The following is a 23,816-nucleotide window of genomic DNA, read 5'->3' as shown; positions in this document are numbered from 1 at the left end:
CAAGAAGTTCCCAGAGAAAGTATTTGTGTCCCACTATTTCAGAGAGCAGGAGCACCAACCTCAAGTCCAGTCGCCTTCTGTCACAAGCAACTGGACCATATAATCCCACTGAGATTTACCCAGACCACAAGGCTGCTGTACAGGCAGGACAGGACAAATGCCACCCTCAATCACCACCTGGCAAAACAAGGTTCTACACAGAAGCCAGCTGAGCTCTTCCTAACATTAACAAAAACTAAGAAGAACTCACATTTGTTACAACTTCAGGTCTGATTATGGATGACTCCTCCTTGCCCAATTCAGGTGCAGCTCTGAAATCTGGGTCACCTATACATTATTCCTCCAAACCAAGCCACCTCCCTCCGGTGCAACCGTTAAAAAGGACTCTTCCCTTATCCAAGCCATCTCCAAGTCATTTAGGCTATGAGAAACTCCAAAACACCAAGGAATCAGGTCATAAAATTTCCAACAACACATTACACATGTGGCTTAATCCAGGAGGAACAGGCACCTAGCTCCAGGAGAAGCCAACACTGACATCCATATCCAGCCTGGTAAAGTCTGCAACAAGTCAACATCGATAAGCTGAGCTCAGATCTCTGACCTCATAATTCCTACCAGGTTTGATGCAGTCTTAGCCAATATCTGGGAATAAACGAAGCATCAAGCAACGACAAGCATGGGTGCTGGGAGGACGATGGGTCAGGTGAGAGCCGTGGGAGCTCCGAATCCCCCCCTGGCAGGTTGGCTGGGGCGCTGGGGTTGCCATCGGAGCTGCTGCGGTGGCCGGGGCTGCGGGAAGGAGGCAGGAAGCGAGCAGCAGGCAAGGATCTCGCCTTTCGTTCCTCTGCCTTCCCTCCGTGACAGGCCATAAAAGTCACGAGGCAAGGAGGAAAACAAGGAGGTGTCCAGAGTTCAAGCACAGCACCTCCGCGACTCCCGGACCGCAGCTCCCGGCGGGAGCTGAAAACCCGGCGAACACCGTGGGATCTCGCTCCTGCGTGGGAGGCACCATTTCTGCGGGAAGAAGCTCTTGCTGCTGCTTGGCAGCCGAGCCTGGGACCGGGCCTGCGCTCCGGGCCCTCCCTGCTGCCGGCAGCGGGCGGGGGGGCGGGCGCTGCCGTCGGGGCGCGGAGCCCCCGCCAAGGATATGGCCCCCAGTCAAGGATGCGGCCCCCGGGGCTGCCCCGGGCCGAGCGGACCGGAGCCCCCTTCGCCAACCCCTCGGGGGGAACCGGAGCTCCCGCGGCGCCCCCGCGGCGGCCACGACCCCGCGGGGCTCCGCGCCTCGATGGCGCCCGCACCGCGCACCCGCACCGGGCCCGCCGCGGGAGGAGCGACGTTCGCCTTCCCCGGAGATCCCTCCTCCCGTCCCCCTCGGGTCCTAAAATGGTGGGTCGGCCGCCCTCCCTCCCCTTCCTTCTCCCCCTGGTCCCGTCCCGTCCCCACCCCCCCCCCGCCCGCTACCGGAGCCCGCCCCGGCCCCGCGGGGCAGCCGCCCCTCCGTCCGTCCCGGCCCGGGCTCCGCGGGGATCCGGCGCCAGGCCCGCGCCTCTCCCGGGAATACGGCAACGCCTCTCCCGGGAATATGGCAACGCCGCCCCCGGCGGCCGCCCTTACCTGCGCCGGGCTCACATCGCGGGGCCGGGGCCGGCAGTGCCCCCCCCGGCGCCCCTCGGCCGCCGCCTCGCCGCCGCCCTGCGCGGGGCCGCAGGTATGTCATGAGTGCCGAGCGCGGCTCCAGGTGAGCCGGGCACACCTACAGGAAGGCAGGCGGGCCTCCCTGATTGGCGTGCGGGGCCGGCGGCCGCGCTCCGACGGCACCGCGGCGGGGCAGGGCAGGGCAGGGCGGCCGAGGGGCCGCGGCAGACACGGCGGCTCTGGCTCCGCTCCTGGCCTCGGCCGGCCGCAGCCCCTGACGCGTCCGAGCGGAAGGTATTTTCCTTATGTTTGTTTTAATTTTATTTTTTTAAATAAATTCAGTAGTAAGAATATGGGTGAAGGTCCTACAGAGGGAAAGCCATACGAGGAGCGGCTGAAGTCGCTCGGTTTGTTCAGCCTGGAGGAGACCGAGGTCAGAGCTCACGGCAGTTCCGCAGCTTCCTCACAGGGAAGAGGGGCAGGCCCTGATCTCTGCTCTCTGTGACCAGGGACAGGACCCAGGGAACGGCTGGAGCTGTGTCAGGGGAGGGTTAGGGTGGATGTTAGGAAATGTTCTTCACCCAGAGGGTGGTCGGGAGCTGAACAGGCTCCCTCCGGCAGTGGTCACAGAACCCAGCCTGCCAGAGCTCCAGGAGCATTTGGACAACGCTCTCGGGCACAGGGTGGGACTGCTGCAGTATCCTGTGCAGGGCCAGGAGTTGGGCTGGATGATCCTTGTGGGTCCCTTTCAGTTCCAGACTTTCTGTGATTCTGCAGTAACTGTGTCCCTTTCAGGTTTGGACATAGCACTTGTTTGCTTTGCCTCTGGAGTGCACCTGACCCACCAGCGCAGGTCTCTGGACCAGCTTAAGACTCAGAGGTGCTTTTTATTTTTTAAGCTTCCTTCATTATCTGAGTCTCTTGTTTTCCCACTCCTTAACTCTACATGCATGAGCCCTTTGTGTTTCTTCCCAGCAAGCAGCTGGGGGTTCAAGGAAAAGTGTTGGATTGTCCTAGGCTTTATAGGATTACAGGATCCCAGGCAGGATTACATCCAAGATCATCAAATAAATGTAAATTAATGAAACGCCTGAATTCAGAAGAAATTGGCCAGGCCATGGGTAGAAAAACTCTGTAGGCTGCATTAAAAAGCTGAGTCCGCAGCTACAATTCCTGGGATTTCTGTCTCTTGTAAGTACACAGGTGCTTAAAGGGATACAGGATTTATGTGAGGGTGCACTTTGCCATGGTGTATTATATCGGTCTTTGCTCACCAAAATCACAAAGTGTGCAAAGAATTATCTTAGACAGGTGGCTGAGGAAGGCACTAACTATATTATATATTCTGTCTCTTCAAATTGATATCCAGAGTTGGCTCTTTGCTAAGTCTGCTTTTTTCTCCTAATAATTTCCTGAGGCTTACAGGTGTTTATCCTCCAGGATGTGCTCTGAAGATTTCAGCAAAAGAGAAAGAGGGAACTTGGCTCAACCACCAGAGAAACACTGCAGCCCACACCAAGGCAATCCTGAACCCTCCCTTGCCTGCGAGACCTGTGTGGAGTCTCCCAGGCAGGAAAACTCCCCTCAGAAGTGGCACACTGAGAACTCTCCCCAGCCAGCCACAGAATCATCCTTGTGCCTGCTGCTGCCTTCTGATTCAATTACTCTTTCATTTGTTTGTGTGGGTGCCTTTTTTCAGCAGAGTGGATCAGCTTCTGCAGCTGAGATTCCCATTCCACATCACTGCATTTACAGTCAGATGCAAGTAAAAGGATGCTTCAAATTCCCAGGAGCTGACTCTGGATCATGTCTCTCTTAGTTTGTTGTCAGACCTCTGGGACATTATATAAATAGCTAGTGCATCTTCCCACTGCATTTTCTAAGTTCCTAGCAGCTGGCAGCGGGTTGGTTGGTCATCCTGACTGGAAAACTGCTCTTCTTCTACCCAGAAAAGGGCAACTTATTGTCTGAGGTGGGCTTAACCTCTCCCCCTGTCCTTGGCACCTCCAGCAGCTGCAGAGGCAGTTTTCTGTTTGATTTTGTGAATCATATCTTGAGATACCTTGCTTTCTCTGCTTGCTGCACAGAGTTTCAGTGCCTGAACACATCTGGAACCCAGCAGAGCATGAGCAGGAGAGAGCTTGTCCCATGCTGTGAGTATCCCACGTGGATTGGGCTGCACTGTCTCTTAGCCCACCAAACTCTGGGCTGCAGCAGCTGAGTATGCCCCTTTCCCTTCAAGGACATACCTCCTTGGTGTGTGTGTATATATATATATATATATATATATATATATATATATATATATATATATATGTATATATATATCCCTGGATATATATACCTGGTATGTCCCTTCCCTGCAGAGAGGCCCAGCAGCACCAAGAGCAGGCCCCTGTACCCTGAAGTGCTCCTGCTTCCTGCAGTGCCTTGTGCTATGTCAGGCTGAGGGGCAGCTGGGACATTAACCTCCCACTCCGACATCCTCCTCGTAAACATCCCGTCCCACTCAAGTCCTGTGCTGTCACATCCTCTCTGCTCTGCCCAGACGCTATTCTGGGTTTAGTTCTATATGCAGAGCACACAGCTGGGCATGCCAAAATCCAGGCAGGCAGCAGGACAGAACAGTAACTTGGTTCAGCTGCTGACATATTACAAGTACTGCAGAGGAGAGTTGTTTAAAGGTCTTAAAACTAAAATCATCTGCTTGAGCCCTCCTTGGAAAACCAGTTTGCTCCCCTAGGCGTGTTCAGCAGCTGTACCTTACTCCAAGCAGATGCAAACCTGTGCATATGGCATGAAAAACCTTGGTAATAATGGAAGGGAGCAGAACAGAGAGCTTGGAAACTGCAGCACAATAAGTTTACACAAGCAGCACGTACAACACCCATCCCCGGTGAGTCAGTCCTGGCCGTTTCCTTCATTTCCTCCAAGGCTCGCTGTGAACATCCAGCAGTAGCGGCCCTTCTGAAATCCAGTCATCTCCTTTCCTGCCTCTTGTTTACAGCTTTCCTTCAGCAGGGAGCAGCGTCCCAGCCTCCAGCACTACATTTTCACTGCAGCAGGCTGAGAGAAGTGCAGACCCTCCCCTGGCCTCAGCTCAGCTTTGGTACTGCAGTGCTTTTGTTGCTTTTGTGGGTGCCAGCACCTTCTTGAGCTACAGCAGGTGCTAAGGTAAGAGGGAAAAGTGTCACAGTTGCACAATAGGGCTTTTTTTTTTTTTTAATCTTGAATGCAGCTGTATCATTGACAGAGGTTCTTTATCCCTACAGCTGTACCTTTGGATTCAGTCTGGTAGGGTAGAAAGAATGCAGCGGGGGATTAGGTTGTTTTAAGTGTGCTAACCATCCCTCAGAGATAATGGGTTGGAGCTTCCCTGCTTCGGATGGAGGTGTATCTCATGCTCTGATTTCCCCACATGACAGCAGCTAGGGAGGAGGACTATTTTTAGCTTTTGTTTCTTGGTTTGTTTACAGGAAGTTCTTCATTTGTGGGAGTGAGCTTGGGTCTGTCTTAATCTGAGAATCTGCTTCAGAGCCAATTGTGGATGCAGTTACAAGGGTGAACTGCTGCTTTTGTCTGGAAGAGGCATCATTTATCCCAGGTGTTCAAGAAACTATGGGCTTCACACAGACAAATATTGATTTCTGGGATATTTCCTGAAATTTGTTCAAGGAGATGTCCAGGCAGCTGTGACAGAAGAGTTTAGGAAAATACAGAACTGGGAAATTCTTTTGGGTGATATGGATAGGAATGCTTTTCTGTGTGAAACTCATTATAAATCTACATTGCTGCCATAACCTGAGTTAATAACAACAGCTCTGAGACAAAACCCATATTGTCAAAGAAATGAACATCCCAAGACAAGAACAGACCTAAATGGGCTTCCCCCATTTCCTTCTCAAGTGCCTTCTTCTGGGAATTCCAAATAGCCTGCTGCCAACAACTGACCTAGATACAATGCTTTTTCTGCTCTTATGGAGTAAAACCAGGAGCAAAATAATCCACCCAAATTATATATCATTATAATCATGATTCAGCTTCATCCAGGATTTTTTTTCCATACAAAAAGCAGTAAGAATTCTTTGTACAAACGGATACCTGCATATGAACTATGAAGGGATAGTTTTTTGTCATGATGAATTATGTACCAGTTACAGTGCAGGTCTACACTGGATGGATTAAGTGTGAATGGCCCATTTCGTGTGTTGTACAAATTTTTTCCAAAGTAATTGCAGTGCTTGGCCTGATGTGCATGTAAGGCCATTGTCCTACACAGCTAAATTCCCCCTTTTTAACAGGGTCTGCCAGGAAAATTTAAACAAATGGACAAGGCTGCAGACTGCCTTGAGACAAAGGCTACTCTTAGGAGCATGACAGTAAGGGATGGTCTGGACAGTCCCTGCCTGTCAGCCATGAAAGGTGGTAAAAGGATGTTTTTATTTGCACACATCCTGTAGCCTGACGCTGCCCAAGAGTTCGCTTGATTATAAGCTCCTGCCTGTTCTAAAAGGGATGAGGTGGTTCTGATCTTGTGGATGTCGGCCTGGGGGAGGCTGATGTGCTTTCCCAGCTCAGTTTATAGCTGGGAAATCTTTCTTGATATCTTGAAATCTTTATCTTTCTTGATATCAAAGAAAATGACTGCTCATGCCACAGCTTCAGAATGGTGTGGGCTGCACATGTGCAAATGTTGGTTTCGTTGACCTTCCCTGATCTGGGTGGAATTAAGGGTAGGAATGGCCAGCCTCAAGCAGCAAAAGCAGGCACTATTGCCTCAGATGTTACTTCGGTTTTGCCAAGGATGTAAAAAACATCAGCTGGGCAGAAGGGAAGACAAACTACTGCTCAAAGCATAGCTACAAACCAAAGAAATCCCCACAATGTATCTCCTGCTCAAGATTTCACATGAACAACTGCAGCAAAACATGACTGAAAACTTCACATCTATTTGCTTATATACTGTTTTTCAAAAAACAGAAGGAAATATCTTGAAAGTTAGTCCAATTCCATTAAAATCCTTTTATTTGGAATTAATAAAATATGGATTCCTTTCACAAGCAAGAAGCTCCTTTGAATAAATATTGGGGGAAAAAAGGAGCTATGCTAAAGGGGTTATAGTCTCTGAAGCAGTCACCACCCTGTAATGATACATGCTGTGATCAAAGCAACCTGTTTCCTGCTCACCAGTAGCATTTGGCAACTAAGTGATGGAATTCTCAGTAGAACATTTTTAGGAGGATTTCCCTCAGCCAAACTTGAAAAAATTGCATTTGATATACATAATGCAGTATAAGATCACATTCTTTTCTTCCTGTTGAATATATGGCTTTTTAAGCCCTATTCCCACCTGATTACTATACGGAGATTTATATGGAAGTGTCCGTGCAGGTAAATAACACAAACATGAATTTAAAGGGTCTTTTTTGAAAATATATAGCGCAGGGAAAGGGTCCTTTACGAGCAAGAACATTAATGAGGGTATTTTTGGTACTTTACACTGAATGTCAGCAGTGTGTTTTACTGAACAAAATTATTGCAGTAATTTCTTGCCTGGAGACCACACATATCAGGAGGTCCATGGGCTACCTGAGGAGGATCCACAAAAGATACCCAGGAAACACAAGGCAATACCCGTAAACAAGGGTCAAAAAAAAAAAAAAAGCAGGTTGAAAAACCTCAGTGCTTCATACTATTAAGATGCCTCCAAAAGGGCAGAAAGACATTATGGAGAAAAAAATGTGTACTGGGGGAAAGAGTAGTCAGACATAGAGGAAGATAGGAAAGCTTTTAATGGGCTTTGGCTTTTCTCCATCATCCAAAATTTTAATTTTTGGTAATCCAGGATCACAACATTGATACATCCAGAAATACCAGACACAAATTTTGGAAAATCTTAATGAGAACTGGTTATGCAAACATTTCCAAACAGCTGTTCTTTTACTGCAGCTGATATAGGTAATTCCATGTTCAGTTACAATTTCAAGGAAATCTTTGGGCTTATCCTTTTTCTGCCCTGAGATGCTCCATGCAAAACATACCCCAAGTTGCTTGTTCCTGGCAGGTGCCTTTCCCAGACTGAAATCCCCACTTGCAGCTCCCACAGAGCCTTTGGGAGGCAGCTTTTAGTTTCCTGTGGCGCTTTCCATTTCTGTGTTGTGGGATTCTGAACTCCTCAAAAAGCTGGATTTTTCCCTAAATCCTTCTGTGATTCTTCTCTTGCAGCTAAATCCTTGTGCAAATCTGAAGCAGAGCCCTCATGCTGCAGTAAATTGTTGCCCAGCCCATGATGCCTTTCACATCCATTTGCAGGTAATTGCTGGACTGGGGTCTCAGCCTTACCTGCACCTCACACACTGATGTTTCCCTTCCTTCTTAGCAGTGAGAAAGAGCCTAAAGAGAGAGGATCCAGTATAATGAGCATTGTCTGTTTTTCCCCTTTGAGAAGTCCTGGAGAACATTACTGGGACTCTTAAAATACTTCTACTCCATTTGGAAATGCTAAAGCAAGAACTTCATCAGTCTTCCTCTGTACTTTTATATATGGGTGTTGATGGCAATAACTTCAGTTGGACTGGTGGGGGTGACACTCAAAGGCTTCTGTAGAAATGATTCTGAACAAACCAATCCACTCACTACCGGAACATCTAAAACACTTCATTGTGTCTTTCTGTTCCTTTCACATTCAGGTAGGCCACTTACCCTGTGGTCATTTCTTCAGGCTTTCTGCTTCAGCTATGAACTCTAGAAATAAATTACTGTAAGGGAAAGGTGGAAAATGGACAAAGTCACACCACTGCAGGTACTCTTATTCCAGTCCAGACATGCTGAAATAGTTGGGACCTCTACAAAACTCAGCATGGAGAGTAGAAATGAAAGCAGCATGCTGCCTTTAAGGGACTTGCCAAATATTCCTCTGGTTTCAGCTGAAAGGGAGACGTGGCTGTGTAGGAGCTGCATGTGTGCAGGCTTTTCTCCATGCAGGCAGCTGCAGCACCTGAGTGTGTGCAGCAAGGTGGGAGGATGATACTCAGCAGCTTTGCCTCGTGCTCAGAACAGCTGCCTCTGCCCCAACCCCATCCTGCCCATCCCTCTGCACTCAGAAACCATGGTGCCAGGAAGTCACTTCTTCCTAGCTGAGATCCTCATATGATAATGTCCATTTAAGTGTTGTTGCTTGTGGTGTAGGTCAGTTGTAATGACTCAGGCCAGCCCTTCAGTTTCCTTCCTCTTGCTGGCTAGACACAAAATCCAGCCCACAAATTAATCTGCCCCATTCGCCAGTAAAGAGGATCAACATCCTGTTCATTAAAAAAATTGCACACAGAGTCCTTAGTTTTATTATGGTCCTCTTCGGTAACTATGAAATCAAGCCCTTAAAAGTTCAGAAATCCCAAATTCTTCCTGCATTCCAGATTTATGTTTGGGATTTTTTGTTCCAGTTCTCTTGGTGGACAGAATTACACATAGTAGTGTAGCTTTTAACCCGATAAACACAGTAATTCTTCATCATCTTAGTTTTTGCAGAGGAGGATAAACAAAGCTGAAATCTACTTCTCTCTCTGTTCAGTGTCTTTGTACAAGTCCTGGAGGTGGAGATCTCCAAGCCTGGATGTGTGATAGTGTAGTGCCCCCTCATGGGAAGTTGTTCCTGATGCTGATTCCTGGCTGCCTCCAGGTGAGAGAGTGTGAGCCCGAACACCATTCTGTTTGCTGTGCCTGCTCCTCTATGTTGGTTGGTATCACACCAGCAGGTTTAGAGAGCAACTTCCCTTTTCCTCCCTCAGGTAGTTTTTTTTCTGGGCACTGGATTACTGTTAAGGCTTTCTGTCAGAATGGTCAAGAAATGTCCACCATTTTATTGTATTGTAGTTTCACCTTTTTGAAAAATAAAATCTCTGGGATTTTAGTCACCCAGAGGTGATGCCTTTCCTGGAGGCCCTAAACTTAAATAACACGAGCCCTGTAATTAGATAACCAATCTCATAATAGAAAAATGAGCACATATTCCTGAATCACCTCCATGATGTTGGTCTGTTGTATACTGAGAGAGGATTCCCTGTGCCCCTCACTCCTGTCAGTTTTGGAAAAAGCAACCTTTCCATAGATGGATTATAATGATGCATGTGAGCTTGCACAGAAATACAGTCATGCACACAGGCTGGGGAAGCATTGTTCGTTTGGAGTTCTGATGCTGTTGTTGGAAGGGCAGACTGAAGCAGGATTGTTTCCTATGAGCAAAAGCATGTTTTTCATGAATTGAGCTTTTGTTCTTAAAACACAAAAAGGGCCTTTTTTGTGATTCACACTGTGTGATATTTTCAGTTTTCTTTGCATTTAGTTAAGAACAGCACAAGAATAATCCTGCAAATAAAACATAACAAGCAGAATGACCCTATAAAAAGAGTGGGGTTTCTGCCTCAGCAGAAAACTTGATGCATTACTGTGGAGGCTCAGGGTGTAAAGTGGCTGTGTTGGGGCCACATCCTTGTCCTGTGGTCAACATGCATTGTCACAGACTCTTTCTCTTCTGACATTTTCACACCTCCTGAGACACGTGAAGTCCTCAAGGAATCAGAAAATAAAGAAACAAAGACCAAAAGGTTGTTTAAAAGGTACCTTGTCACAACCATATGAGGCCCATAATCTTAGTAGGGTGCTCACATCCAACCCCTGCTACTCCTGTGTCCTGGAGCACTGTCACATTGTCCTGTGTGATCTGGGGGTTGTGCCTTATACTCCCTGCAGGATTCCCTGCAGTGGCTTGGATATCTGTGGCTTTATCTCACCTCTGGTGCTGGAATGCCTTCCTGCCAGGTCTCAGTGAGCACATTTCTTTCAGGGGCTGGTTTCCTGCTGAGGTGCTTTCACTGATGCTGAGTAAGGAAGGGGTGAATCCTGGCTCCAGCTCTTCTCACTGAGAGCAAACAGATCAGGCTGTTCTCCAGGGTCAACCAGCAGATTCTGAGGTCAGAATTCCCATCAAAACCTTTTCCACATATATGCCCTATGGGAATCTGCCTAGATTGTTTTAGCTTAGATACCCATTCATCAACTCAAAAAAACCCTAATTCTATGTCCTTTACTCCATTACAATAAGATGTTCTGGTGGCCTGAATTACTCCTTATGGACTGGGAAGGTCAGAATGCCTCTCTATCTTGGGAGTATTCTCTGCAGTGGATCCCGAAAGAACCATATGATCTGGGTTTTCTTCCAGTGCCTGGGTTTTCTTCCAGTGCCTTATGGCCCCATATCATCAAATGGTGGAGAGATGACTCTGTGATCTTGCTGTGAGACTGGCCCAGCCCAGAGATATTTCAACAGGAGTAAAAGTGCTCCACAGAATATAAAGTGGCTGCTGCTTCTCTTCATGGGAGCAGGATATAACAGAGGAGAAAGGTTGGTTGCAGGAAGGAGGTGCCATGGGACAGAAATAGCAGTAAAAGGTCTTGGCAGCATATACCTGCTCAACAACTGCAGGTTTCTTTGAGAGGAAAGATCAAAGTTTTCTATCCAAATAATGTTTTGAATTTGAATGCCTGCATTGAAATCGGGATTTGTAAATCTATAGTAGCTTTGTTGTCCAAATGCAAAACTTTACTCATCAGCCATATGTTTAATGATACATGTGACATGCATGGGTGGTTTTTAGTTTATTTTTGAAAAGGGTAGATGGATTTTTGCTTTCCAAAGGCTAGCTTGGGGAATAGCTTGGCAGTCCATCCTCTAGTGAGAGAGCATGTAGATGTCTGGTTAACTTCTGGTGCAGGGGGTTTCACAACCTCCCAGATAATATTTTCCAGCTCTGGCTTACGCAGAGAAAGTTTTTGCAACATCTACTCTTGTTCTTTTCTCCTGTCTTCTTTTCTTTCCTGGAAATTAAGTTGGTTAGATCTTATCTCTGTCCTTCCAGCAGTGTAATGCTGCCTCCCTTAACAGCAACCTCTCATGTACTGCAACTGCACTATCATGTCTTGCTGTATTTCCAGCCTTCTCCTCTAGACTCAATAAACCCAGTTTCCTGCTTGCTTCCCAGAGGTTGTTTTCCAAACCTCTTATCGCTGCAGATGTGTTCTCACACCCAGCCTGCACCAGCCTGGCTGTTTGCTGTCCCCTGTCCCATGCCAGTGCTGGCTTCTTGCTGCTTCCTGGCCGTGTTCTGCTGCAGCCCCTTCCCTGTTCCCAGTGGCTTCCCGCGGTGGGGTTGGCCAGGATTCCTGCGTGGGTGTAGGGGGCCCTGCTGGGCCAGGTGCAGGGAGCAGGTGCCAGGCCCCCAGGCCCTGCCGAGCACAGGAACCAGCATGTGCAGCTCGCTCCTTGTGCATCCCAGCCCTGCCAGGAAACCGGAGCCCCTGTGGGGCTGCGGGGCTTTGTCCTCAATTCCCAGGTTCGGGAATGTCACCAGCTCTCTCCTCAGGGGCTCCCAGATCACAGCATCAGAGAATGCTTTGGGTTGAAAGGGGCATTAAAGGCTCATCTCATTCCAACCTCCTGCTATGGGCAGGGACACCTTCTGCTATCCCAGGTTGCTCAGAGCCCCATCCAACCTGGCTCTGAACAGTTCCAGAGATGGGGCAGCCACAGCTTCAGTGCCAGGGCCTCACCACCCTCACAGTAAAGAATTTCTTCCTCATACTTAATCTAAACCTGCTCTCTGTCAGTGTGAAGCCATTGCCCCTTGTCCTGTCACTCCAGGCCCTTGTCAATTGTCTCCATCTTGTCTCCTCTGCATATTGAAAGGCCACATAAGGTGTCCCTGGAGCGTTCTCCAGGCTGAACAACCCCAACTCTCTAGGCCTGTCCTCATTCCTCATAGGAGAAGTTAATTAATTTTTTATTTATTTCTGGTAATCTGCTTTAGAGACTCTCCTAGAGGGAAGAGGTTCCCATTTTCTAAGGAGTGTGAGCATTTCAGGAGCTCCTGAGGAGGAAGGGCTGCCAAAGAACAGGGGTAAATAATCTCCTTCATTTTAGGAGCACCAGCTTCCAGGATCAGTTGGAGTTATGTAGACTCCTTGTCTCAGCTATTGAGTGAAATCATGGTCACGTGCAGTGTTACGACACCAAATCCTTCCAGTCTAAAGAGCACAAACAGTATCTAGAGAGCTTGTTATTGCCAATAGTCTAATTAATACTTTATTATAAAATTGACACATTCTGCTGTCATTTATTTCACTCTCTTCCCAACACCCTTCTCCCCCAGATTATCCTTGTATCATTTCCATGTTTCCAAGAGATTCAGTGACCCCAAAGCAGGTATTTTATCCTTACTGCCTGGACAAGATACCACTTAAAATGCCTAAGAGCATGGACAAGGCAGGTTCTCCCTGCTGATCCTCCCATAGGGATGCCAGTAAGAACTCTCTGCTGCACCTGGCCACTGATCCCTGGCCATAGGAGCACTGGTCCCTGGCTAGAGGAACACTGATCCCTGGATATAGGAACTTGCTCATCTCTGATTCCTCTACATGCTGTATTTGATTGAAATTAGACAGTTGGTTCCTAATGGGCAGCTGACAGTGGGATAAAAAAAGCTGTATTTCCTTCAAAAACTAGCGGAAAAAATCATCCCCAAGCCTGTCAAAACTACACCATGAAATTAATTCCCAAATCTGAAAATATGTATTAAAATCAAAGAGAGCTTCTGAACTGTCTTTGGATTTGAAACTTCTTGGGAGAAATGGACACTGTTAGGTGGTGATTCATCTGACCTGTTTTAGGTGTCTACCTTTAAGAATCATGCCCTAGAAAGGCTGCTTCAATATTTGAAAAAGGGGCTTTCCTTGTTTTGTTTGATGATCTATTCTCTGTTTGTCATTACTTATAATATTTTACCATTTTTTTTAATACTCAGTTAATCTTTGCTCAGGACAAGGATGGGCTGATAATATCTCTTTCTCTGAGAACTGTGGTTTCAAAAAATCAACAGTTTCACTCCTGTGATTTTGCAGTTAGTCTTCTGGAAGGGATGTGTGGAATAGAAACAGTGAAGTTGTAAGACCAGAGAAGACAGAAGCCCAGAGGGGGAAAAGGTGAGCAAGTCAGAATCTGAAACAACAGAGTCAGGAAACGCAGATGATGTGGTTTCTCTAAAAAGCTTGTTGGTTCAGTTAGAGGAAAAGGGAATTTGTATATGTATAGCTGTAGTTTTGCTAACTGTATATGAAAAAGGGAGATTAATTTATAGCACACGCTATCCAATGTCGTTATATTAGATATTATACAATACCAGGATATACTGTTTGATATTTTATATGTGTGCGTATGTCCTGTTGTAAATTCCAAATCTATGTGCAGAACAGCTTTACAGAAAAGGGCCTGTGTGAGGAAAGTGGTGGAATAAGTAATTTTTCTCTTACATCCAGTGATCCAGCTTTTTTAAGTTGCTGAGACAACTCTAACCCTTCAATATAGCTAAGAAACACCTGCAGATGGGACCTCACTTAAGGGATGGTCCAGTAATGTAAAGTTTAACTCAGCGGGACGTAGACTTGAGCTCTAATTCATGTTCCTGTGGTTGTCTTCCAACCCTAGGCCAGGATTAGAGGTTCTTCATCACAGATATTTTATTCTGTCTGTTGTATTTGCTTTTGCCTCCCACTGAGCCTTTGTCAAGAACAACTAATAAGCTGCATTTAGTGTTCTTTTTCATGTATAGGCTCTTACGAAAGCTGCATTTTAAAGTAGAAATGTGTTCATAAAATTTATATGTGAAAAGGGTGATAGACTGAGGGATAAAAGAAATTTCGTTGGGCAGAAGTTAATTTACAGTAGATGAACATGCTGTTATTCAAAGTAAACAGCATCCAAGCTATTCATGGAATGGCATTTGTCTTCAGTAAATATTTTACATAATACATGCAAGTTATTAATGGAATGGCATTCATTTCTAATAGAAGTTTTATATAATGCTGGCCACTTGGGACTCCCAGGAATTAAAGATTTGATAACAACATGGTCTCTCATCTTATTTTCCATGATTTTGATCTCAGAGCTACAAAAGTGGTTGTAATGCGAGGGTGTAGTTGCCAGACCCCCTGAACATTTCCAGTCAACTGCTGTACATGCAGGTGTACTAATAAACCTTTGCTTTCCTTTGTGGCCTCTCACAGATCACTCAGTATTTGTCTTAATGCCCTCCTCCAAAAAGTCAGCAGCTTGTACATTGGGAATTTGTGATGTGTCTGTGATGACTTCAGTTTTGGGAGGTATGGGATGCTATTATAAAGCATAACATAACTGGGGGAGCTTTCTTTGTTGCAGGTACTGATGACGAATTCCCCTGCAAGCTCAGACATTAATCCTTGGGAAAAGTGAGTGTCAGGAATCAGGTTATGGAGCCATGGGGCCATTTATGGACAGCCTTTGCTGGAGGTGGGTGTGGGCCACAGCAAACTTCAGCCAGGAGATACTTTGCCTACTGAGTCATGGCACTAAATGTGCATTTTACAATTATTAACAGTGAAATTCAGTGGAAGAATGAATCAGGTCATTGGTATTTAGTCTGAACCAGAGTTGTGAAACTTCAGGTGACTGTGCAGGAGGGAAGTTGCCATGATAATGTGCATCATCCATGGAAAACACATCCTTGTGCTTACACCTTTCCTTGTATTTCTTCTTGCTTATGTAAAAATCCTGTAGGTATAATCACCTGAAAGATTGAAAGGCTTTTAAAAATTTCCTAACTGAAATTGCTGCTTGTCATCCCTGGATGCAATTCTGAGATAAAAAAGTGTCAATATTTGCACAGCTTTGTAGAATTTTCTAGGACAATCCCAAAATAAGTGGTGGCTTTGTCCACATTTTCAGAGTGCTGCTGCAGTCATGATCATCATAAAGAAAGGAAAACACACAAATGGACCACGCAAAGTAAGATGGTTTCTGGTTGGACTTAATGACCTTAAAAGTGCTTTCCAGCCTAAAAGATTCTGAGTAGTTTTGTTTGACCTCATTGCAGCCTTCCAGCATCTGAAGGGAGCGTACAGAAAACATGGAGAGAGACTATTTACAAGAGCCTGGAGTGACAGGACAAGGGGGAATGGCTTCACACTGACAGAGAGGATGTTTAGGTTGGATATTGGGAAGAAACTGTTCCCTGTGAGGGTGGTGAGGCCCTGGCATAGGTTTCCCAGAGAAGCTGTGGCTGCCCCATCCCTGGAAGTGCCCAAGGCCAGGCTGGATGGGGCTCTGAGCAACCTGGGATAGTGGAAGGTGTCCCTGCCCATGGCAGGGAGGCTGGAACCAGATGACCTTTAAAAGTTCCTTCCATCCTAAACCATTCTATTCTATGAATCCTTTCTGTACTTCTGCCTTTGGATGGAACAAAGTCTCCATGGAACATCATCCCCATCATTCCCTGCCCACAGCAGCAGTTGGTCAGGCACCAAGGAGCATGTCATATGCCTCAGTAAGTGATTTTAATTGACTAAATAGATTTTTTTTGCTTCTGAATAAATCTCTAAATTTTTAGTTATACTTTCCATCTTTGTGTCAGAATCACTGTCTATTGGTAGCAGCCAGTATTTAGCATGTGTCTCAGGCATGGTTTTTGACCACTATAAACACATTTTTTACACTTCTGGGTAGATGCTTATGGTTGGTGTCCTGGCAAATTTTGGTCTCTGCAGGACTTGACCTTTAAATGTACAGGCTGGCCAAACTACAACAGGCAAGGAAGCTGTGAGGAACCCTGGCTGCTTTGCCTGCCCGCAGACTTGTTCAGGCTCCCTGCATTCAGCTTGCCTTGATTCATGCAGCAAGGGGCAGCTATACCAGGCATAGGGCCATTTCCTTTCTGTGGCACAGACTTGGGCGAGTTCCTTAGGCTTTGTTTCTTACATGAGAAGTAAGACAGGGAGCTGTAGAGAAGTTTAAATAACTGCTGCCAGGCATTTAGAGCAATCATTCATAATTGTGGTTTCCCATTTGGTACCAGTGATGATTAAACTCAGCTAAGCCTCTCCTCTGTTTCCCTCAAACATTTTCCTCTTGTAACACTGACACAGCTGTTTGTGTATCCATAGGGTGGATTGGATCAGGAACTGATCCAGCTAAAAATAACCAAGGGTAGACTGGGAAACCATTACTTTTCAGCCACTGAAATTTCAATCTGCATCCCCCTGCAGCTGCACACAGAGCTGCACTGATACCACAAGCAGAGGTCAGGAGGAAGTGACCACAAGTACACATAGAAGAGGACATGAGGCTTTTGGAAGAAAAGAAGGTGGAACCAGAGCTCCAATGGGGTGAGCAGAGTAGTACAAACCTGGAAGCTCCACTCCACAGAGGTACTTAGCAAGAGATGAGCACCAATGCCAGCTATGTAACGTCCGCTTGGAAAAGATGCCTAAACTGAGCCTCTTCTGAGGATACTCCTTCTGTGCAAAAAAGGGCACATTTCTGTTTAATGCCTTTGTTCTGCTTTCTCTTAACTCTCTGCTGCTCCCCGCAGGCTCCTGTTTGATAGTATGGATTGCATGGTGGCATTACCAACTTGAGGAATGCTGAGATGTTCGTTACCACCTGCCCAAGACTGCAGTTTTCCCTCACTTGTGCCAGCCTTGCTGTTTGTGAAGCTGTGCTGAGCACTGGGTCAGGGAAGCAATCCAAATTAAAAATAACCCAGTGGCATGGCTGGGGGTGGCAAGAGCTTTAGCCCTCCAGGATAATCTGCAGTCACAAATCAGCAAGAACTGCTTGCCATTTCAGATGCCATGAAAGGCCAGCCTCAGAGATACCTATTCAATACAAGGAATATGGACTTTTCAGCCAGTGAAGGAGCCTGGGGAATGAGGAGGCAGGAATCCTTTGCCCATGTTCATAAGGGACACAAGAGCAAACCTCACTGTGCCCAGATGGCAGCACAAAACATCTTCATACAGGCTTTGCTTCAGCAGTCCTTCACATGATGCTTTTGGAACAAAACTTAGTAGCAGTGTGTGCCATTCCACTGATGGATGTTCTTTATTCCCTGGATTAGGGAGAAAGATACGTGGATTTTTAAGGGTGCTGCAAATAAGGGGGCTGTGCTATCACCAAGAAAGGGAATAAGAGCCTTCTTCACAGACAGCTTCCTGGTACAGAGTGAAGTAACAATTTGTGGATGCATTCCAGAAGAGGATGTATTCCTCTTCTCCACTCTAGAGAAACAATGCCACTGCTGTGATGCACCAGCACTAACATTCATGATCACACCAGCAGTGACATCACTGTCACCTACTGACAGACTTGGAGGAAGCATCTGTAATTAGTCCTTCTCCCTTGTATTCCAAGCCATGTCTGGTTTTCTTCTGGCATCTCTCTTCAGTTCATGGTTCATGCCTCCTGGGTTGAGTATTTTTAAGTACCAGTCATTTCCTTTTTCTTTCCCTCCTGCTTCTGACTTGGCACTTCACCTCTGCTCTCCCCAGGAATGTTCCTGCCGGGAGGTAACTGACTTGAGCACTGATGGCAAGGGTGGTGAATCCAGAGACTCGGAGCCTGAGGAGTTTCAGGTTCTTCTCAGGTTACATTTCTAGAGAAAGGGACTCAGTTTGTCTCCACATGCATTCGTGGCTCTGGTCACAGCGAGGTGGAAGATGCAGGTGAAACCCACACTCATGGCAGCTGCATCCCAAATTAGCCAAAGGAAAGCAAGTGCCTGAAGCTTAGGGCGGGATGTGGCTGCCCTGAGGCAAACCCTGAGTGCTTTCACAGCAAGCCCTGTCCTCAGGACAGCCCTGACAAGTAACATCAAGGCTGACCATGCCAGGGAACTTGGATTCAAGGGTCGAGACCAAATACCATCATGTTTTACCGTCTTCTTTCACTTCTCTAAAAATATAAGGAGTTGTGTTCATTGATCTTAATTCTTCCTTCTCTAGACACAAGAAAAATGTTCTGTTTCAGCCCCTTGATTCCTGCATTCCCACTGCTGCTTCCTTTCTCCCAGTAATTGTTAAAATACCTTTTTTTTCAGTAAAGCATCTTGTGGTTCCTATTTCACCCTACATTCACATAAAGGCTTGATCATATGTCCAAAGAATTGAGAAGATGCCTGAAATCCCTCTAATGTGTACTATATGTAAACTCTGTTTTTCCTTTTTTGCTTGGTATTTCTGCCTGAAGGCATCAGGAGAAACCCAAAGGTCATCTGTTAAAGAAATCAGGCAAGAAAAAAAAAATTGACCAGCAAAGAGGCACCTTCTTAAGCACAACAGCCAGGTGCAGAATTGTGTGAAGAAACTTCCCAGTCCCTGTACTGGAAAAGATCTGCTAAGGCTGGGAAAAGGGACATGGAAGGACACACACAGGCCTGTCAAAAGCTCTGCCATCTGTAAAAGCAGGGGCACACTCCGTGTGTTTGGAGGGGCTCTGGGGTAAGCAGGGCGGGGCTGCCCTTTTGTGAGGGGAGTCACTGACAGAACGGGGATGGACACAGAGAAGTCTCCTCTGTGGTTCTTTGCTTGAAGAAGGGAAAGCACAAACATCTCAGCCACAGGCAGGCAGAGTCCAGCAGCATTGTGGGGAAGCTCAGCTGGAGGGAGGGACAGAGCAGAAAATGGCCCTAGGCAACACATGAGCAGCAGGGCAACTGTAAGAGCTCTGGAAAACAAAAAAAAGCAAGTCCAGGGATCCCCCCATGAGGGATTAATGGGGGGTCTGGAAAGTTGTGACCCTTCTTCCATGCAGCTGTTATCACCCCCAAATTACATTTCCCCAGCAGCTTCAGGAAGTCCAACCCTCTCCCAGTCTTCCTTCCTAATTGTTCATACCATTTCAATCCCTTCTGCTCTCCCTTCCCCTCACTTGGTGGCCTAGTTCAGCCATTCACCACTGCAATGGCAGAATGCTTTGGTACACCTTGACTTTGACTCTGTTGCCTCTTCTGGCCTCCATTTGCTCAATTTTCTGAAATTTACTTTAGTTCCTTTTTTTATCCAGAGATGGGGGCTCCTGCTGATGTGTCTCTGGCTATTCAGACCAGTGTTGCTGAGGTGAAGAAGAAACAGAGCCTGAAAGAAAAGTCTCCTGCACATGCAGGGACACTTTTGTTTGTTATATCTCTAAAAACGTTTTAGAGTATAGGCATAGAATACTTCTAAAAATTTACTGAACACACAAAACACACCTCTTGTCCAACTTTAAAAGAAATCTCTTTTGCCAGTCACAATGAAGCAAAGAGTGGCAAAGAGAGCAAATAGTATTTCAGTCATCACTGTTACGTATATTTTTTTCCTAGCAGTGGACTGGAAAACTGGATCCCATATAACCCAAGTGGCACTGAGAAAACAGCCTCCTCAGAACCAGGCTCTTCTACCAGCAGGATGGTGTGTCACTGCAGAGAAAAAAAGACAAACCACTTTCCCTTATAAAGGAATGATGAGCACTGAGTGCCCTCCTCTGGCTTTTCAGATTCTTTCAGAAATGTGAGAAAATTAAGACCAATTCCAAGAATGTCCCTCAGCTCCAGATTCTTGGGCTGAGAAACTGATGGGAAACTCACTCTGAGGAGAAAGAGAAAGAAAAAGAAAGCAAGCAAGAAAGAAAGGGAGGGAAGGGAATGATGAAAAGAAGGGAAGGGAGAGAGAGGGAGAGTCAGGATAACACCACCAGGGTGACAGATTTTATTTCAGAGACGTCCTTCATCCATTTGTCTCTCTCAGGTATTTCTGAAGTGTCACAGTCCCACTGCAGGATCTGAGCACTGTTAGCACAACAGAAATTTACAGTATTCTACATCCCACAGCTGGCAGGAGCATTTGGACACCAGCTGTCTGGCATGGAGTGTGCTAGGGATGCTCTGCTGGAATTAGAGTAGCTAATTGGCATTTTCCAGTAGCCTCACACTGGTCCTGAGGGAGGAGCTGGCTGGTAGAGAAGCCAGTGAGGTGGCTGCTGTCAGAGTGAACCTTCTGGTTCTTTCCTTGTTGCACATCCCCAATATGTTCTGAATTTGTCTTGTGAGTTTATGCTGCCCACAAAGTGATTAAATCCCAAGAACAAGAGGAACATAGCCTGTAACTGCTGCAGCAGCATGGGTTTCAGATTCTCCTCTCAAGCTACATGACCACATAAAGTAAAGGGCAAACAGGCCAGGGAAAATTATTTCAGCCAAGTGACACTGAAGAGGCAAAACTAGCAGTGGTTGTGGAAAGGAACTCCAGTTATGTTCTTAGACTGGTGAGCAATCCCATCCTAGCTGCTAGGGAACAGCTGTGAACCCTAAGGCCACTTCCATCTGGCATAGTTCAAAATAAATTAATAAAGATCTTAGAAATAAATCCATGTCAATCCTTTTAATTTATAAAGCATTCCTAAGTATACACAGCACTTCACAAAGCATGGGGAAAGGAAAATAAATGCTATGAGGGTTGATGTGAAGGGGCAGACACCTGTCATGAGGAAGGGTGAGAAAACACCTGCACCTCGGCCATGTGGCAAATGGCATCTGATTCTGGGATACCTGTCTACGTCTGGCATAGCAGGGAAAGAGGATGGCTGGGCTTTGGGATGCAGAACTACCCCCTGGAGCCCCCTGCACAATTCCAGTCCATGCCAAGGGCGTGTTGGGAGGAGGTGACTGAAAAGCACAGTGTGGGCCAAGGGCATCGCTGTGTCCAGCTGTCTGGAATCCAGGGGACATGGTGTGGTCACACCCTTGTCCCCCCACCTTGTACCTCAGGCCGGGACCAGGAGCTGCACCTTGGCTCATGCCCAGACCACACCCAGGGATGCTGCCAGCACCCGTGCCCCTCTGGTGTGATGTAAGAGAAGTTGTGACTGAAGCCCTAACGCAGTGGCAGCACCTGAAAGGTTTGTCCCGCAGTGGGCAAGGGCAGAGCTGTCACTCAAGCAGGTCCCACCCTTGGCTCGCTGCTTCCCTGCAGCATCCCTGCTCCTCTGAAGCCTTTCTGGGACCAAGTCTTCAGGAGAAGAGGCACGTCCCTGTCACAGCTTGGAGAAGCTGCCCTCATGAGAAAGTCCCCACAGAGCTCTGCTGCCCCCAGCCCATCCTGCTTTAACACAGGTTAAAGATGAAACTGTTACTCTTTCATTTCTCTGACACCATTTTAAATGGCTTCCATTTAAAATGGGAAATCTCTGCTTTCAAGTATAATTAGTCTCTAAACCCAGGTTATTTTCTATCTGCTGTTCTTATTCAATTTCTGCTAAATCAAACTTTATTGACTAGTCTTGTTGGGGAATGGCTATTTAGGATTTTGTTTATGTTTAAAGTAACTAATTAAGTGCTATTGATTTAAAGCATCTGTGTGTGGATTTAATTCCTGTGTCTGCTGTACGATGCAAAATATCCACAGTATTTATTAAGGTTTCCAGAGAATTTAGGGGGGGCACCAGCACATTAAATAACGTGGGGTTTCAGAGGGAGGATGGGCACCGAGGATGTCTGTGATAGTTTGATTTTTTGCTTTCATACATGCCAAGGAATTTCTTGGGTTTAGTTCTTTCTTCAAACCCAGCAGGTAAGCTGTGACTGCTGTACAAATTTTCCTGAATGACAAATATAGGGTGAATATTTTGAGTCTCTTTGGGTTTGTGCAGCGTTCCCTGGTTTTTGCTCCTGTGGGCATCCCAGCAGCACCACTGGAGCGTATGTTGTGCTGATACTCACCATAGCTTTTGAAGTCTTTTCCTAAGTCTCTGCTTCCAATTATAGATTCTCCATTTGTGTGTAAGTGTGGTCTACCATCACAGAAAATTAAATCCTCTGCCTCTGAAAAATTCAATTCATTATCCTTCCTTGAAAAACAAGAAAATCCTCAAAACCAGGGAGCCTGCCAAAGTGCAAAATGCATCTACAATATACTACTCAAACCAAAATGCACGGAGTAAAAATAAATGTGGTAAATCAAGCTTTAATCCCAGTCTTAGACCCCTTTGATCCTTTTCCAATTGTTTGTTCATCCCAATTTTTCAAGTGTTTCCAGGAAGCATTCATTCCAATAGCCATACTGTGTGTAACCATGCTTTGTGCAATTCCTTCATTTCCTTGGGAATATGATGGGCTCTCTTTTGTCCTGAAGATTTTGGAAAGCTGAAATTTAGGCCACATTCAATGCCAAAACGGCAAAACCACGCAATAAATCATGCTAGAGTTTATTCGCTATGAAAGTGCTTCCCATTTGAGGGAATTGCATTAATGCTGCTCCAGACTGAAAGTTGTTTGTGATAGGAAACATTGTTTCACTTCGCACAATACCTAAGTGCAGCTGCCTCTGCCCAGTTCAAGGTCCCTAAGAAGCTGCTATTGTATAAATAAAACATAGTTTTAGATCCCCACCTGCTGGGGTTTTTGCATATTGCTGCTAAAATTAGACTGAAGTACTGAATTTGAGAAGAAAAAGTTATTTTGGCCATAACTCCTGCTTGCAAAGGAAAGAAAGAACTGTATATAATATTCAAGCTGATGAATTTATTGTCCTCTGGTGACCATGCCATTGAGATCTTGGGCACATTCCCAATAGCTCTGCTGAGATGGAAAAGCAGCCACTTTGGCCTGGGTTGGAAGGGTCCTCAAAGATCTAGATCCTGCCACAGGACCCTCATCAGGGAAGACAAGTTGCAGCACAGCCTTGTCTCTGTTCTCTGTTTAAGCTCTGTGTAAGTGAAGGGCAAACGTGCAACTCCTTCCCTTGCTGCTGTTTCAAGTTTTATGATTTGGCTCAATTTTTCAGAGATTGACAAGAGAAGGGGATGATTAACTAGAACCAAGGCTGCCTAAAGAAACAGCAACATATCCACTCTCTTGAGTTGGAATCCCTGCACAACCAACTTGACAAAGTGCTTGTTCCACAACAACCTCTTATTAAAACTGAATGAGGATTTGGAAGACAAAACATCTCAAATTACCACAAAAGGTACCCCATATACAGCTAGTGAACTGTCTAAACTGAGAAGGGAATATAGCTGGGAATGTGCTGAATTTATCTGGAACTAAGTGTTGCCTTATCCTCCACAGAAGAGGGACAAGCTAAGACAGAAGAACTGAGTGATCAAGCTGGAGAATTATTTCAGTCTATGCAACCATGAGCCTGGTTTGATGGATTAGAACCTGGATCATGGGTTACTACCCTGCTAGAGCCTTTAGGGCTTACAGGCCAGAGAAAATGCTTAGCATGAGTTGGAATTGCAATTGTCACTGGAGTTGTATTTTTAAATGTTGGCATTAGCC

The 23,816-nt window shown here is 46.2% G+C and overlaps 2 protein-coding genes across 5 annotated transcripts in view; one reads left to right on the top strand and one right to left on the bottom strand.

Annotated features, from left to right (window-relative positions):
* ARHGEF5 (Rho guanine nucleotide exchange factor 5) overlaps window positions 1–1,912 on the bottom strand; it is a 34,028-nt gene extending 32,116 nt beyond the window's left edge. For 2 of the 4 annotated variants that reach the window (XM_068190474.1, XM_068190475.1), the window contains exon 1: window positions 1,621–1,912. The gene's annotated coding sequence lies outside the window, so the exon portion shown is untranslated. Of the gene's footprint in view, window positions 1–618; window positions 994–1,620 lie in introns of those variants that run through there. The other 2 variants (XM_068190473.1, XM_068190476.1) reach the window with 1 other exon arrangement.
* LOC137474906 (uncharacterized) lies at window positions 698–18,205 on the top strand. The gene is made up of 6 exons (XM_068191967.1): window positions 698–706; window positions 868–1,392; window positions 7,867–7,953; window positions 9,212–9,319; window positions 14,906–16,049; window positions 16,736–18,205. Exons 1-5 carry the CDS (start codon window positions 698–700, stop codon window positions 14,957–14,959), a joined length of 783 nt encoding a protein of 260 aa, XP_068048068.1. The 3' UTR covers window positions 14,960–16,049; window positions 16,736–18,205.
* The last annotated feature ends 5,611 nt before the right edge of the window (window positions 18,206–23,816 follow it).

This window comes from Anomalospiza imberbis, chromosome 5, assembly GCF_031753505.1.
Source record: "Anomalospiza imberbis isolate Cuckoo-Finch-1a 21T00152 chromosome 5, ASM3175350v1, whole genome shotgun sequence".
Lineage (NCBI taxonomy): Eukaryota > Metazoa > Chordata > Aves > Passeriformes > Viduidae > Anomalospiza > Anomalospiza imberbis.
The sequence above is the reverse complement of the archived record's forward strand: the minus strand, read 5'-3'. Positions and strand labels throughout refer to the sequence as shown.